The sequence below is a fragment of the Elephas maximus genome, chromosome 9 (genome assembly GCF_024166365.1).
Source record: "Elephas maximus indicus isolate mEleMax1 chromosome 9, mEleMax1 primary haplotype, whole genome shotgun sequence".
NCBI classification, from domain to species: domain Eukaryota; kingdom Metazoa; phylum Chordata; class Mammalia; order Proboscidea; family Elephantidae; genus Elephas; species Elephas maximus.
In genome coordinates, this window is record NC_064827.1 from 26,697,743 (window position 1) to 26,715,164 (window position 17,422).

At 37.4% G+C, this 17,422-nt stretch overlaps 1 protein-coding gene across 16 annotated transcripts in view; it reads right to left on the minus strand.

Annotated features, from left to right (window-relative positions):
• The window catches only part of BNC2 (basonuclin 2), a 487,890-nt gene that overhangs the window by 324,954 nt on the left and 145,514 nt on the right, over positions 1-17,422 (minus strand). For 15 of the 16 annotated variants that reach the window (XM_049895249.1, XM_049895248.1, XM_049895245.1 and 12 more), the window contains exon 2: positions 11,910-12,110. The exons of the other annotated variant lie outside the window; for it this stretch is intronic. In XM_049895249.1, the coding sequence (XP_049751206.1) occupies positions 11,910-12,005 (96 nt within the window). In that variant the 5' untranslated portion in view covers positions 12,006-12,110. The remainder of the gene's footprint in view (positions 1-11,909; positions 12,111-17,422) is intronic. 16 annotated transcript variants of the gene reach the window in all.

Sequence of the window (17,422 nt, forward strand, 5' to 3'; positions counted from 1 at the left end):
ATTATTTTGTAGTAAAATGACCTCAGTGGCCACAGCATATTTCTTTAAATGATATTACCTGAAAGCAGATGTCTAAGACAAAGTCCCCAGGCACTTCTTTATATTTACTTTTTTTCTTAACTGAAAACTAACCAAGGAGAAAATCTTCTGTTTCATTATTTCCAATTAACCACAACACAGCATTTCTACATGTTAGTGGATTTTACAAATCAAAAGTATTGTATTTGTTTTCCAGAGGGAAGAAAGTACTTTTTCATTTCATCCAACTGTATTAGCAAAAGGTTATCTCTGATGTATTGCTACGGTACAGAAATGCTTAGATATCACGCAAACTATATTAAGTAGGCTATGATCACTCATATTCGTTTATTAAATAGAATAAAATTTAGATCAACTATAGTATAGTATTTTGTAATTATGTTTCATCATTGGACCACATGCTTGAAAGATCATTTTTTAATTAGTTGTTTACTTCCTGAGAAGCATTTTTCTTCCATTTTTACCTTAAGAAAGTAACCCTTGAACATATGCCAAACTTACTTCACAATCAGACTTTAATCCCCAAATTCTCTTGATTCTTAACAACTTAAACAACTTTAAGTAAACAATTCACAAAAGCATAATGATCATACTGCATTCCTTAACTCCCAGTTGAATAGGAAAAGAGAAAATAACATAAGTATAAGCTCCATAAATGTAGTCATAGGCCCGATATCTGAACAACAATATGATATATTCCTTATGGGAAGCATTTTTTCGTTAATTTCCATTATGTTTGAAATTTGAGCAATTAGAAGCAGACACCTGGAACTCAGTTATTAATTTACCTCTCCCCATCCCTTTTACACCTCTTTCACAACCACCTCTGAAAATGATTTTACATGGTAGCCTGCCTAGAAAAGGCCCACAAAAACAGCACTTAAATCAACATTCATCTTATATTCTTCACAGGGTCTTGGTATAATCTGAGACTAAACTCATTCTTTCTGCTTAAATGAACAGCCTTAGGAAAAACTTAAACTTCCCAAAAATGTACTGACTAAAATAGCAGAAAACAAAAGTTACACAAAATTATAGGGAAAAGATGCTTCATTACATTCATGCTGGTTTACCTACTCTAACACTTTAAAAGGAATTTTATAAAGAAACATGGTAAATGAGCACCCATAATGACCAAAGGTTTCAGCTCGTCTCCTCAGGTTAATACATGGCCACCGACTGCAAACGTGGAAAGCAATTTTAAAAGACTCCTGGTTTTGTTGTGTTTGCACTTTATTGCTATTTTAAGATGAAAAATAAAGCATGAGATAATGAACGCTTAATACTATTTAACCTGTGTTACACAGGGAGAAAGGCATTCCTATTGCTTAACTCCTTCCCTTTTTCCTATTAATCACTGATTTCTGGAAAAGACTACCTCAAAGTAGGGTTACACAGAGGTTGGCTCATTTAGTATTCTGCATTTGTTAAAGAAGAGCGAAAGAGACCAGAAGGACAGACCAACATACAGGACTACTGGCACATACAGGAACAGTGGGTTATGAGAAGGCTCAGAAGAAAGGTGGCACTTAGATTTTTTTTTTAATGTTAAAAATAAATATTTACACAAGTAAAAATAACCAACTTCTCACTTTTACCAAAACGGTGTTTTTAATATAATGAACTCCCAAGCTTCTCTGGTCATGAAAAAACCTGGAATATATTATTTACACATGAATGTGGCCCGGGTGCAGGATATGGGATGTGCTTGCTATCAACAGATTAACACTTAATTTTCATTACTCTAATCTTACCACAGGCTGTGAACACTCTCTTTTTCTTATTAGAACAACAATGATGCATGAAAAACACCAAGCTGACAGGCAGGCGAGGTTCATTAAATGCACAAGGCCTTTATTCCCATAACACATCTCACCTGTACCAAGCCAGGTTTCTGGCTTCTAGGCTGGCTACTGAAACAAGCTCTCCCAGATGTCTGAGTCCTAACTCTATCCCTTCCTGCTTATTTTATGATGATTCTCAAAAATAAAATAAAAATGGAAAAACTCTTTTCCACAATGAACTGTTATAAGACTGGCAACATATTTGAAGATTTACCAGCCCCATGATCACTTTCCAAATTTGTCCAAGAAAACAAACAGTAGTAGCTGGGAAGGGAAATAATGAGACATTTAAAGTTTGAGTTCATCTATGCCTTAGTTCTAAGTGATTAGAAAATGACCTGTAGACTCTCAGTGGTTGAAAAATGGCAATTCATAATCATGCTATTTCCCAGTGAACAACATCGAGCTTCGCCAAAAAGCTATGTTCACGGAGCAAATCACTGCATAGTGTAAGACAACATTATAATGAGATTCTTAGGATGTAGAATGCTTCTTTAGGATGAGCCATCCATACACTCACTGTAGTTGAGGCAGCCATAGAAAAATCCTCAACAAACCTAGAAATAAATCACTAAATCCTCATCAACCACCCAACAGAGCAGGTGTAGATGTTCTCATGTCTGTGCACCACATATAAAAGCACTACCATGTTGCCATGGGGTTGTTAGTATTTTCCTTAGCAAGAGGGTAAACCTTTCCACACAGACTTGAGCAGGATTTTGGTTTCAGCTCTTTCAGGTACTCTAATATTCACACCTAAATAAAGAATTAAAGAAAAGCAAGAGTACATTAAAAAAAAAATTTTTTTTTTTAAAGCAACAGATAATCTGGCTGACTCTGAGTTAGGTTATGACATGAGGTCAACAAAAAGAATGTTTATAGGTTCTCTTACTCAATGGACACATGAATATACTCAGTGTAAAACTCTCCTCCCATATTTTGCAAGTGACAGCCCAGTCATGTCCACTGCCCTTCAGTACTGGCTGAGGGCACAAGAGTGGGCAGCCTTCTTTACCTATGACACGGTAATGGGTTTTTAATGGCCTGATTAAAAGCAAAAAAAAAAACTCATGGCTGTCCAGGCGATTTGGATTCATAGCAACCCTATAGGATGGAGTAGAACTGCCCCCATACAGTTTCCAAGGAGCATCTGGTGGATTTGAACTGCCTACCTTTTGGTTAACAGCTGTAGCTCTTAACCACTACACCACCAGGGTTTCCATGCCGGATAAGGTGCCCCAAATAGCGACCCTAATGATTTAAGGCTATGAAACCTTTCTTGCCTAAATGTCAATAGAAGGGGGAGGGAGGGAATGTTATTAAAATTCTGCTAATGGAGGTTCATTTTTTAATATCAGTTTTGTTATTAAGTTAAGCCAGCTGAAAGTAATTATTTTTTGCATGTAAAATATTCATTACCCTCGTTTTTTTTTTGTTGTTGCTGTTTTTCTCAGACCCCCAGGTTGGCGCACTCTGATCATCATGCATTAGTCCTGAAAAACACCCACCCACTAAAAAGCACCTAAATTAAGCTGGAAAATTCATGATAGTCACACAAAAGCACAGCATGTACAATACTAGAAGCTGTGCCTTTCCCACATAGGATGATATTTTTTAATCTTCGTCGATTTTAACAATCTCTCTGCATTCAAAGGTAATGAGTTAAAATTTATTAAATACAAAACAGTATTGATGCCTTCCCACGTGCTGTGTATGCTGCATGTTTTAAATTCCCATTTCATAATGTCACCTGTTAATATTGGCCCTGCCATCATTTCAGTTCCTCTTTTAAATGTTTCAGTTAATTTTTATTAGCCGTGATTTGTCTCAAAATGTCACGCCTTCCAGCTATTACCAAACCAAAACCAAACCCACAGCTGTAGAGTCGACTGCGACTCATAGCCACCGCTTAAGGACACGGTAGAAGGGCCCAGTAGGGTTTTCAAAGCTGTAATCTTTACGGACAGATTGCTGCATCTTTCTCCCATGGAGAGGCTGGTGGGTTCGAACCACTAATCTTTCAGTTAGCAGCTGAGTGCTTAACCACTATACCACCAGGGCTCCTTCCACCTATTACGCTGGCCTTTATTTCCTCCTTCTAAGGAAATGATTTCTTGTAGAAATGTAAGTTTAAATGAAAAATGATAAATCTAAGAATTCTTTAAAAAAAAAAAGAATTTCTCTTCAGCCAAGTACTTTCTTACATAGGCTAAGGATCAAGTTGAGCTGCCTTTCAGCGCCTGTGAATGATAAGCCTGGGCCCCTGGTTACATGTTTTTATCATGTCCTTATTTAAAGAACCCTTACACAGCAACACTCAGGACAGTCCTCCTGTCAGCACTTGTGCACAGACGACCACTTCTGAGGGTGGCACCTCTTACCCATACCTTCGCCAGAATTATGTCTTGGCAAAAGGTGCCTTATTCAATTACTGTTACATTTAAGATGCATTTCAATTCCTTTATATTAGGCAAAAAAAAGCCAGTGAAAGTAAAGAGGAAAATCAGACTGAAAGAGACGAGCAAAGAACAAAGCAATAAAGATATCAGGTCTAAGGCAAAGAAAGAAAGGACTAACCATGTATTTAAAATACTGAGTAAATTTCTGCCTACCAAACAGAAATGAAACTTAGATTGCCACCCCCCCCCCCACAACGTACACATCCTAGAACGGTAGCAAAATAACATTACAGTCCAGAAATATTGAGTAAATAAGATGTCAGATATGCTTAAGAGAATCAGTTGTTTCAATGAGTAACTTCCTATCGTTGAAGATTATTTTCATTTTGTTAACAGAGAAATGAGAAACTGATGGGCTTAATTAAAGAAAAACAAAGGGATATGATTTTGTTGTTAAAGAATCAATTCTCTTTTTTTAATTGGGATGATGATTAATAAGCTGAGAATTTGATTTCTAAGCTGACCAGTTTGAGTAATGTGTTGTTTTTCCACGAGTATTTCCTTTAGGGAAAGCTCTGTGAATGAGGAGAGATACAGGCCTTCCTCTTCTCCTGATCTCTGGACTTTGTGGCATGAAATGCTACGTAGAATGTTTGAACAGAACGACGCTATCCTCACCCAAAGGAGCTCCAGTCATAAATTTTTCACCTTAGGGTTCGAATGTACACTAGTAAATTTGGTAGGCCTCCTACAGGGAATGTACAAATTAAAAACAAATCAATACTTTTATTTTTCCTATTCTCTAAACTTTCTTTTAAACCTGGGCAGGTAGAAGGCAGCACAGATCATGCACAATGAGGAGAGGGTGCCCTGGATGTCACAGCCCCAGGCATAATTTCTGGAACATCACCTGCACATATTAAAACTTAAGAGCTTGAGTTGCTCAGAATTTTTTTTTTCATCTTAGCTTCTCTTCATGTTTACTATTTTATCTTGTAGAAAAAAATTCCACTCCTCTCCTACATAGCATTTGGCTTTTATGTCAGGATATAAAAGTGTTTATTCCTGAATTGTGCCCCTTGTCCTTTATTTCTCCAAATCTTAAAAATAGATGTCAAAGTTCCTTGAAAGGGTCTCTGGCTCCCTTTCTCCCCCTTCTCCCCAGTCCTTCAGTAGATCACCAAGCAAAATGTGGAAGCCAGCTGCTTTTCTGGAAATAAAAATGGTATCAACTTTGGCAAACAGGGGCAAGATCAATCATTTCCTATAACCCCTAAACAATCTTCTGACCAAGGCACAGAGAAGGGCGGTCATTTAGCAGAAGAAAGGTACCACAGAAGGTACAAGAAGATTTTCATGTGGTAAAGAAATTCATTCTACACACATAACAAACTACAATCCAAACCCCACATGCAAGGAAATCTTGGAACCATTATATTCCATGTTCTTTGGACAATAACAAGCAGGGAGTCCCAGAGAAAATTTCTCTTGCTGAGGAAGTCATCTGACAATTCACTCTACTTTCCCTACTACCACAAAATTCTCTGACCGTACTCTGTGGGGAAAAAAGAGTTAATACCTGGACCAATACAAACACTATGATTCAAATTATGGAAACAAGCTAAAATCAAATTCCAATTTCTTCTCCGCCTTCCTTTTTATATTTCTTCTCCGTGTTCCTTTTTATATTTCTTCTCCTCATTCCTTTCTATATATATTCTAGAGTCCCAAGTTCAGAAAATACCTCTTCGGCTACACAGAGTTATTAGCTATTCATGTTTATAAGGAAAACCTCCTCAAAAGCCATGCAGATTGATCAGGGCAGACGTCCAATGTAACTTTCTTGACACGAGTGTGTGTGAATGCATAGAAGGTGTAGAGAGAGCAGCAGTGTTGTTGTTTTTCAGTGAAGTGTGTGACGCTAGCTCCCTATCTGTAACGGATTGTTCCTTTGCAATCAGCTCCCTGTGTCACAACGACCTGGCAAACTTGAATGCTTTCACTATCACTACAGTCCTTGCAATCCTGCCTTGGCTGTGACCCATTCACTTTTGCCCCAACTTCTCAGAGATGCCTTACTCAGCATCTCATTAGTTAGGGAGGATTTGCCGCGGCTCTTAACCCTGACACAGGAGTGGGAGGATGTGCTGCTGTGGTAGCCCAAATCTGTCCTGTCACTACATTAATCAGATTTCCATAAAACCATGCATGAGTGACTCTACTCATCAGTGAGTGTGAAGATCCACTCATAAATACCACTATTTAAAAATACCTATAGTTACAGGTAATATACCTAAACAGTTAGGGATTGATTTCTGACTGTGGTTATTGGACTCACTTTAGCAAAAGGGCTTTACAAATTATGCAGGCATATAATACTTGTTCATAGAGGACAGAAATGTGAGAAAATTAAATAACTTCAAAATGATTACCTAACATGTCCAAATTCATTTTAAGTATTCTGGCTGAAAATACACTTCAATTTTTTACACAGGTTTTTTAACATATACTGTGTATACACCTGAAAATATCTTTGTGCATGCTTTATTTGCATTAACAGGTACAGAGAATATCAGGTACATGACCTACTACTTTCCCATTTCATTGCAAATCATAGTTTCTGTTAAGTGAAGACTGAGTACTTCAGAACAGACTTATATAGTATAGGCCAACATACAAGCACCTGTACCTAAGCTACAATTTGTATTTTAATTCTTACCCACATATTCTTAATTTAGGGTTTACATTATGAGAGTGGACGTTAAGAATTTTATTTGAATATACGTCTATAGTTAAAACTTCAAAATAAAACATATTATCACTCAAACTAGAGGAGGGCTTAAATTGGAGGTAAAAAACCCAAAAAAAGTAGCAACCTAGAAATTCAACAGGCTACAATTACATGCCTCCTGTTATATTTATTTTAGCATCAAGACCACAAGTTTGGTCAATTTAATCCTTTTTTAATAAGTCATGATTACCAAAACACACCAGCTGTAAGGAGGAGGGCAAAAAAGGGAGAAGAGCGCAAAAAGAGAACTAGGGATAGATAATGCCTGACGAAGAAAGTCATTTTCAAAGACCATTAACTATCAACTGCTTTACTTGGGCCTCTGATTAAATAAGAATATACATCCTATGTTAAAAAGAATGTCTACTTGAGTAGGGTAGGGTTTAGAATAAAAATTTTTTCTACGAACTATAAAAAATAATCAAACCACAACATACAACTAGGCATCAGACTTGTAAGAAAAACTGTATGTCTTTTAAATCGCTAGTAAATACACATTCACACAATTTTGGGGGGAGAAAGTCAGACAAAGCCATCATTTCCATTTTAAATATAGATGCAACAAACTGAGATTGTGTCTGCCTATGTGAATAGGAAAAACTAAGAGACTACTTGGGGGAAAAAAACTCATATCAAACATGTTTTTAAATGGATTCAAGCAATGTTATTATATACTTCTCACAATATATTTTATTTATCATTTCTCTGAAATGTGGTAGATTTTATATTAGTAAGAAAGTTTGCTTTACTCTGCCATATCTCTGATGAGCAGATGCTCTGGTATTAATGTAAATCGTTGATTTAATTTTTAGCTTTCTTGGTTTGCCCCTCACCTATCTAGGAAATTATTTCTCTGGTGATAACTAACACATCATGCTAATGAGAGAATCTAATGCACAATAGAAAAATGTCACTACTAATAATATTTGCATGAAGTTAAATAAAGCAACTGTAGGAGAATGTCAGACAGTTGTTCTTTAATAAGATACAGTTTCACAATGAAATTATGTTGTTAATTTTGTTACATCATTGGGTGAATCCTAAATTACTACATAATGATGCAGAGAGTCATTTATAATTCTAACTCAGTATTTCATTCTCTCTGAAAAGAGACGTTATTAAGGGATGCACATTTTATCTAAAACAGGTTAAATATACTTCACCAATAATAAAAAAGTGTCTCTAGTATTGTGTGGCAATACGGGCGATCCTGGTATGGTTTCATTTCTGAAAAATACATTAGAATATTCCATTCCTTGACGTAAGTATAAGAATTGGATTTGTTAATCTCTCAAATGCACACAATATTTACAAAGAGAGAAAAATTACCTTTTTTAAAGCCTTATTTAAAAAAATCCAAAAGTAGGCCTTATTTTCTGCTTTTAACAATATCTCACGAGGCTAAAATGAACAAAATAAGGTTCTGGACTCTGCCAGATTAGCAGAGAAGATGACCCAAGGGTTTCTGGTCAGTCTCGACCTGTCACTGATCAAAGTCACCCAAAGAAGTCCCTTTACAAAAGTCGAGAGTACTCCCCTTAAGGTTATCAACAATTCTTCTGTATACAGAAAGAAATGATCCCTTGTGAGAATAACATATTTCAATATAGGAGAAAAAGATGAAGAGAGTCAGGAAAAGGCAGTCAATGGTCATGTCTCCAATTTCTGGTAGATAATTTAGGGGGAAAATACTTGATCCCATCAAACCTAAACTGTCTTTGGATTGTGATGTCATTTTGTTAGTGTTAGATAGAACGAAAGATTTATATGCAAACAGATTCAACTTTACTCATATGAAACAAAAAACTACAAAAATTTTATATCCCTACCTTCTAGGTTACCTACAGAAGATACAAACCCAGATTAAATTTCTACATTCATGAGACATTTCCTACTACAAGTTTCTCTGTAGTTAAATACTGGTGCTGAATTCTCTGTAACTTAGTTATGAAACCTTTTCTTTTGTAATATGTAACAGAATGATCAGGTAAATAGTACAGTTTTTATGCTACTAAAAAAAAAACTTTAAAATAAAAAAATTGCCCAATTTTACTCATTTCATGAGTTACATAATTTTTTACTTAGTAATTAAAATAATCATAATCTACAAAAACCTCTTTATGCCTTAGAAATGAGTTATGAAGAATTCTGCATAATTGATTAAATTGGACAAACTTTTACCTGTAGTAAGACAAAAGCTGGCTTAATGTGTATACTGAAACTAATATTCCTTGAAATTGTTGGCTTCAAGAGATGTCATTTCAAGAAAAGTCACTCACACACAAATATACAGATATGCTGAATCAGCACTGCTGATAAACTACAGATAAGGGAAATAAACATATTAAACATCTACAGCACTTTTTTTTTTAGATTTGCAGTTTGAGTTTAGCTTACATAATATTTTGTTATAAACTAAAATGTCATCTTAAAGGAGGCGGAAAAAAAAACATGTGAATGCATACTCTCTTGTATTTGCTTTCTAGAAATGCCTGAGATATAAACATTTAGTGACCATTGACAGAAAAAAAAGGGGAGGAGGAGGGCTATAAAAAATATATAAAGAAAACATAAAATAGTTAAATCATACCATTTTTAAATTTTTCTCCCTTTATTTTTTTTATTGTACTGTCTAGTAAACAGTATAATTAATATGATATAGTTTTATATAGCATCCACTATGCATAAGTTACTTTCCTATATTTCTATATCTCTTCACAGTTAGACACTCATTACTACACATACATGCACACAGGCTCACACAAAACAGATCCTTATATACCCACAGAACCAAACAGCTGGATCAAAGACATCGTAATAGCTTAGTTATGCACGTTTCTCTCTCTGAGCTATTTCAAATTATTTTCCTATTTCTGGTCCATCATTTATACGATTTACTTTGATATGTTTTTTAGCTAAAATATTTTCCAGGACTTAAGCTCTCCTTAATATTCAAATCTACTTGGAAATGGGCTATTGCCAAAGAAGCAATCTAACACCATCTATGTGGTTCAATAGCCATTTATCAATTGATCATTATCTCTACCTGGGTTTATTAACTCTTTTCTAGCTAGAGGGAAACCTAAACCGTTCTTCTCTTCACACACACTTACTTGACCTCCACTTACTCAAGGAAAACCCTAAAGGTGACATCTAATTTCAAAAGTGCCACACAAGTTGTTTGGACCTAAGGTCAGTGAAAACACAATCTGTGTTCTAACCACAAGAGAGCCCCCCTCCCCAGAAGGAATGTGCAGCAGAAATACACTTCTGAAAGCAGTCAGCAATGACAAAGGGGCATCTCTGTGAGGAAATGAACTTTAACTTGCAAGAATGGGAAATTGCACATAAAGACTTGCTTACTGGGTTTGTGTTGATTGCATTTAAATCCCAGCTTACTGTATCAGCAGTAATCAGGGTCCCTCTACAGGATATATCAAAATACACCTTATTCAAATGCCTTTATCCAATCTAGAACTGTGCGGTAAAACTGCTCGCTAGCTAAATGCTATAAAACCTGGCTATGTGCATTATCTTTTGGGGATGTATTTCTAAACTTGTGGTAGTTAAAAGCTTGACAAGTTGTTTTTTTTTACCTTCATTGTTCAGATTTTTAAAAACCTAATTACCGCAATAAAGTATTTCATTTTCATTAACTTTTATCAGCAAAAAACAAGTTTTCAATAAAGAAAGCAGTTGTAGTGTTAATTTAGTGGAATAATGTCAATTTCTTAACAAATGCTATCTGCTTGAAAACCAAGGATATTTGTCAGAAATACTTTCGAGCTGTGTGGATGATAATATCAAAGTAATTCTTGCTTTGTGTGGGCTTGGTGCAGGATTTTGAAAAGCAAGACGTGTCTGGGAGGGAGGCACCAGGGAACTTCCCTCCCTTGCTTGAGCACAGTCCAAGATGAAAGTTTCTGGGTTGTTTCCCCTTCGCTTCCTCTCGCTCTCGCTCCCCCTCGGAGCTGCAGAGCCAGCAGTTGTGCAAGAGGCGGCAAGCGCGCAGGGCGCGGATCACCGCGCGCATGGTACGAGCTGCCGGCCCCGGTGATTAATTATCTGCTCCCGCTGGCCTCGCACTAGCACGTCGGCTCTCCAGGCACAGCCGGCCAGCCGAGCTACCGCCCGCGCGGCCCCGACCAAGGAGCGGCTCTGGGGAGGACGCCAAGCTGCGCCCGATGTGAGTGCGCGGGAGGGCGGGCGGCAAGTGTGCGTGAACCGGCAGTGGCGCAGGCAGCGCAGGGCGAGCGCGGCGGCCGCGCCGGCGGCGAGGGGCCGGCACAGCCACCACGCATGCCGGCTCCTCCGGTGAGGGACCCTCGGCACTGGCGGAGGTTCCTGCCCAGCCTGCTCTCCCGGGTCTGCCTCCAGCTGCTCTCAGCCACATGCAGTCAAGCAGGCTGCTAGAGGGGCCCCTGCATTTTATGACTGTTTGGTTGGGGAGCCTACTCCGAGATAGCAGACACTTGGATGAAGTGGTTAATACCGCTAGAAAGATGCATTATTTGTTGAGTGGTTGCTTTTTTCGTTTTTAATAAAAAACTAGGTAATAAATTAAGTCTTCCCAAAAGCCAGGCTGCACCGTGAAACTTTACAACAAATGCCTTTGCTTTCTTTGACTTCACTATCCTTTCCCCTTTTTCTTCTAAGGAGCCCTTAGGGAAAGCATGAAGTAATCTTGCACATTCCAATGACACAGTTATAACACAACTGAACCTAACTAGAAAGTGATAAAATTTGTTAAATATTTACAAAGAAATATAAGAAAAACAAAAGTGCACATAACAATTCAAGGTTTCTTTAAGAAAAAAAAAAATGAAAGTAACTTACCTGTTGGGACATTCTGAACAAGAGGTTAGTATCAGCGTTTTGCCATGTCCCCATGAACCCTGGTTCAGCCGTTGTCGTTCTGGTTCCGAACTGCATGGAGTTGTCAGTACAGGAGTCTCTTAAAGTCAAGTCTCTTGCCCTCTTTGGCTCTCTGTCTCTCTGTGTGTCTCTTTCTCTCACATCCACTTCTGCCTCTTCTGACTGAAAAGTGAAGGTGGATTTTTTGAGCCTCTTGGCAGCCAGTAGCAGGAGTGTAGTGTAGTTAAGAAGCTGGCTGAACTGTGCATTTCATTTGGGAAGGGGGAGATTTGGGGGAGGAAGGGGGGTCAGCGCTTCTTTCGCACCTTCTGCACAGATACCCCTATCATTTATGCATAGATTGTGACTCCCCAAGCTTGCCTTTGCTCGGTTTAACAGCTGCCTGTCAGGTGTGCAGGCAGCACTGGAGACCCAACCATCAGCTTCAAACTCTCAGCCACTGCATGTCATTGGATAGCAGAGCTAAGAGTCAACTACACTGTTCTACTGTCAGGCACCAAATGACACCCCGCACTAACCCTTCTCCAGATACACAAATGCACACTCCAAGTAGCACCATGATAGCAGTGCACAGGGCAAGGAGAAGCTGGAATCCTTCCCTGAGAATTTTTCCCAGCAATGCTTTCTGATATAACATACAGTATTCTTACATCAATCTTTATTTTAATATTTGTAAACTGTTAGCTTATTTTTTTTCTAATTACGCTAGAAGAAAGTAAAATCTTCAGCAGAAAGAGGATGTAAAGTTGGCTCAGCTGTTGTCAAAATGCTAGCTACTAAAAGTCATATAGTATGTGCCAGGCTATTCCTAACCACATATAAACTCCTAGAGAGAATAATATACATACAGACATGACCTTACAATCTAAAACGTAAATTAACATAGCATTTTTTGAACATATAAGATGCACAATAAACATTTACAAAATAAATATTATTTAATATCCAGTACCTCAGGCTATTAATTACTAGACTGGATGTTGAGTAATAAAAAACTGTATGGCAATGGAAAAAAGGGTACCTTTTCTTAAATCTGAAAAGTAGAAAAAAATCTTTTGTTATAGTTCCGTGATAAAGCATCTACAATATCCTTTCAAATCATAAAAAAGAAAAAGATGGAAGAAAAAAAGCCCATCCCGTTTAGAGCAAAAAATAATAAAAATAAAAACTCCATTTTTCATTCAAGATCTCCATGGAAAATTCTATAACATTTTCCTGCCTGATGCAATATACCCTCGATCCCAGTAAACACCCAGTGCCGTCAAGTCAGCATGTCATATTTTTAATTAAACCAGTTTTAAAACAAAATGTCTATTTATTAGATATTATTTATCTGCCTTATTTATGGAAAGCAGAACTGTAGAAAACACATTGTACATAAACAGTAACTTTAAATGGAAAGCTAAATTCATGCCATCTCATAAAAGTCGTCAGCAAGAAAAAGCCATCCTTCCTAAACTTAACATGTAAGGAACATTAATCATCAACCACCTACAAATATCGAGGACAAATGTACCACTCTCCTTGTTCCTTCTTAACTCAAGAATAACAATAAACCTTACTCTCTGAAACAACAAAAGAAACAGAAAAGAGCTTCAGTGGCAGCTCTGTGTCATTAGTGGGCAATGAGAAAAGATGAGAAAACGTACACTATGTTGACACAAATGTGCCTTCCCTCTAGAACCGACATCTCCTGAAAGCTTTTCTGTTAAACTTCTGTCCAGTTCACCACCATTAAGCACAAAAAAGTCTCAAAAGCAGCAAATTCAATATCTGAGAGGAAACAAATAAGAACCCAAAGAATTGTTGCCTTAAAATATATTAAGTCCACCTGTGGTCAATAAAAATATTCTTGAAGGGGGGGAGGGCGGGAAAAGCCCCTATGAGTCAATTGTCAACAGTGACTGTACCTTTACAGCTAGCTATTACCCACTTAAACTCCCTCTAAAATTTGCTAGCCTCTTGATTTCTGAAGTGGCACTCAGTGCCTCAGTCAAGCTGCCTGCTCAGCTCCTGACCTTCCCACTAATGGCTGTTATTTGTGGGAGGCTTAAGGACACTGTCAATAGCAAGCTTCCTCCTCGCTCCTCTCAGGCTCCGTTGTATTGCTTTGCCTACATGTTCCCTCTCGCCTCTCACTCTCCCCCCTCCTTCCTCCCTCTCTCCTTCACTCCCTCTTCCTCTTCTTCCAGTCCCCACTCCCTCTTTCTTTCAGTCCTGTAGTCCTCTTTCTCAGGTATCCTCCCACCCACACCCTCCACACTCACACTCACACACTAACAACACAAAAATCAACTGGCATGCAGGAGCAAGCACCTGCAGTAATAGACTCTTTTATTAAAACTGTTATTCTGCAAGACTTGAAATTCCCCGCGGACCGGGCCATGTCAAAGCCGATATAATTAACTAGAGGCTCAGCAACGGATCAATTACCAGACAAGCAAGTGATAGTGAAATCAATGAAAGATCATCAGCCACATTATCAGTGTTGCAACTCATTAGGGTAAAACTGAGAAATGTGCTCAAAGGGAGCCCAAGCAAGGTGGCATTACAAAACAAAGGGCTAATTTGGAGACCCTGCTGTGAACAATCTGTAACAGAATTAGCCTTTTTTCCCCCTAAACTGTACCGCTCCCTAACTAAATGTGACAGACTGAGAGAAGCAGTTTATTAAGACACCAACCCCAAGTTTATTTAGTTCATAAACTCTCTCCTAGAAAATCAATACAGTCTGTACAGGGTTATTAGGCTGACTAGCTAATACATCCAAATCTGGTCTGCCCAGCCCGTAGTCTTCTGACAAAATGCTACCCAGTGTAGGCAAAGGGAGTTCTTGCAGGTATCAAGGTTTATGGTAGCTTTAGCCAAAACAGGTCTGCAATGTAATTCTTACCTGCATATGACTGCCACATAAGAAATCTATCATATGATATTCTACCTGCTAAATGGATCTGATCATTCAAACAAAATCTTAACCAATTTGTAAGACTAGTTTACAAAGAGGATGGCTCACAGTACGAGACAACGATGAGCCTAATGAATCATAACAAAAATAAGTAAAATAAAACCAAAACACATGCTGTGCTCTGCAGATTTTAAGTTTCCAACATTCATTTTTTTAAAGAGATTTTTGAAAATACAAACTTGACCCCTCTAGAAGTCCCGAAAATACATGATTTGAACTTGCCACTCCCTTCCACGTAAAACATAGCATCTGGAGTCCTTGATCTTAGGATAATTTTCTGTCTAGGAAGCAGGACACTTTCATTTTAAGGATTCAGGTACAAAAACTACACCTACAATGCACATACTTTTCTTCTGAGTTTTCCACTGGCCATACAGTCTGAGGAGTAAGAAATAACTCTCTGGAATTGTTAGTAAGAATTTAAAATTGGGGGTTGGGGAGGTGGGCATCACTTCCACAATAAATGCTTTTTTGCTGCCCTTATTCCATGTATATTTCAGGTTAAAGAATCACAACCACTAAAGCCCATGTGTTGCCTTCGCCACATTTGCTGACAAGGAGAGAAGTACCATGGATATTCAGAGTACACCAACTAGGTCTGAATGCACCCAGGTTATTAAAGACATTATGGGAACGTGAATACCTCCACCTGACCACAAGCCATAGCAGAAGTATACTTACACAAAGTAAGAAACTCAAATGCATTTTACAATGTTAAAATAGCTTAGACAACTGAAGAGGATAAAAGGTCATCACCTTTTTGAAGTGATCTTGGATGTTTATGATGTTTTAAAATGTTCTATTTATCAGGACAAGGATTACAAACCACGAACATGTCTTCAGTATACTGACTCTAAAACACTAAACCCTAAACTCTAAAAAAAAAAAAACAAAAACCTTCATTTTCACAGGACTTTACTAAAATCTGCCTTCTAGGATGCTATAAATAAACCTTTCTCCCCTAACTTTTGAGCCGGCACTGTATTAAGAATTTCATAGCTCATGTTTCTGAGTAATATGTACAAAAGTTAGACATACATAATCTAAACTTATAGTATACATGCCCTTGTTTTGGATAGTAATGTAAAGTTGTAATTACAGAGACATTTTATTTTTTAAAACCTTTTTGCATGGAACTACATACTGTGCTTGTACCCTCAATGAGATCCAATTAGTTGCAAAGAATTTGCATTTCAGTTAGTGTGGGATAACAAGACTATAGGGAAGCACAATGCAATTCCACCAGCAGAGTAAAGTGTGTTCTTTCTTGTTAACTCTATAAGCAGTAATGCCCACAACTGACTGTTTAAAATGTTACTGATCTTTTTCAATATTTGGGTACTGAAATGGGATTGGGGTTTTTTTCTCTATATTTTCTAAAAATTAAATAAATAAGAAAAATTACACAGTGGTACAAAAATCAGCCATAATTAATACCTGAAGGAGTGAGCATTTTGATTTGCGTGTCTGTGGTTTTTTTATTTGGGGATAGGAGGGTTGTCTATTTTTAATTTTCTCCTTAATACGTATAACAATTTCTTTAAAGCCTCCTTACTTTCTTAAATGAAATTTTGTAACTGAGGGCAGAAGAAGTTCACTGAGACAGTACTATGTAAACATACATGGTTTTGTGATAAAGGCATACACATTTAGTGCACTGAGAAAGTACTCAAGAGTTTTCAGTTTTTCTAGCTATGTTTCCAGCAATGTAAATCCTAAGCAAATATAAAATACATGTACAGTTTATATACACAGTTTAACAAGCATCTCTAGGACTTCCACTGGTTTACTGAACAATACCTGAAATTCCCTGGGTTCAGTTCTGCAGCTGTTAACAGATTCTGTAATCTGTAATGACAGTAAACTGCCCTTTGCTCTTCTTTTATTCACTATTCATTTTCAAGGCTTGGTTAAGTACAGAGCTGGGTTAGAGATCAGTGGTTTTTCATGTGACACACGCTGGTATTCATCTAATGGCTTGTCAAGACAAAACTGACCCTGTTCTTGCCAAAATAATAAAAATGATGCTCCACATCGCATGACAATCACCACTTCCTTATGGTGAAACAACTCAAGCGTTTGTAATGACTTATTTTTGTAGGAAAAAGAAGTCAATAAATGACTAGCCTATCTTATACCTAGAATCAGACTGCCATTCTCAAAGAAGACTTTAAAAATTTTGGCCCTCTCTTGACTCTAAGATAACATGATAAACTAATTTCTAATCAAATCAGACTTTATAAAAATAATGCTGAAGCTACAAATTCACATCGCATTAAAGTATATAATTTAATACATGCAAATTAAGCAGAGGCAGCAAGCTGGGCACAGTCACAGAAGTGGGGGGAACCAATTGAGGAAATGTCACTTTTCTTGAGAACAAAGTATGGGACTTGCTTTGTAACATCTGCTAGGCTATGTGAAATGTTAACAGATGTCTTAAGTGAAAAAAAGAAAAAGAATTAATAAAGGAAACCTCTGAACAGATAATCCACCCAAATTTCCATAT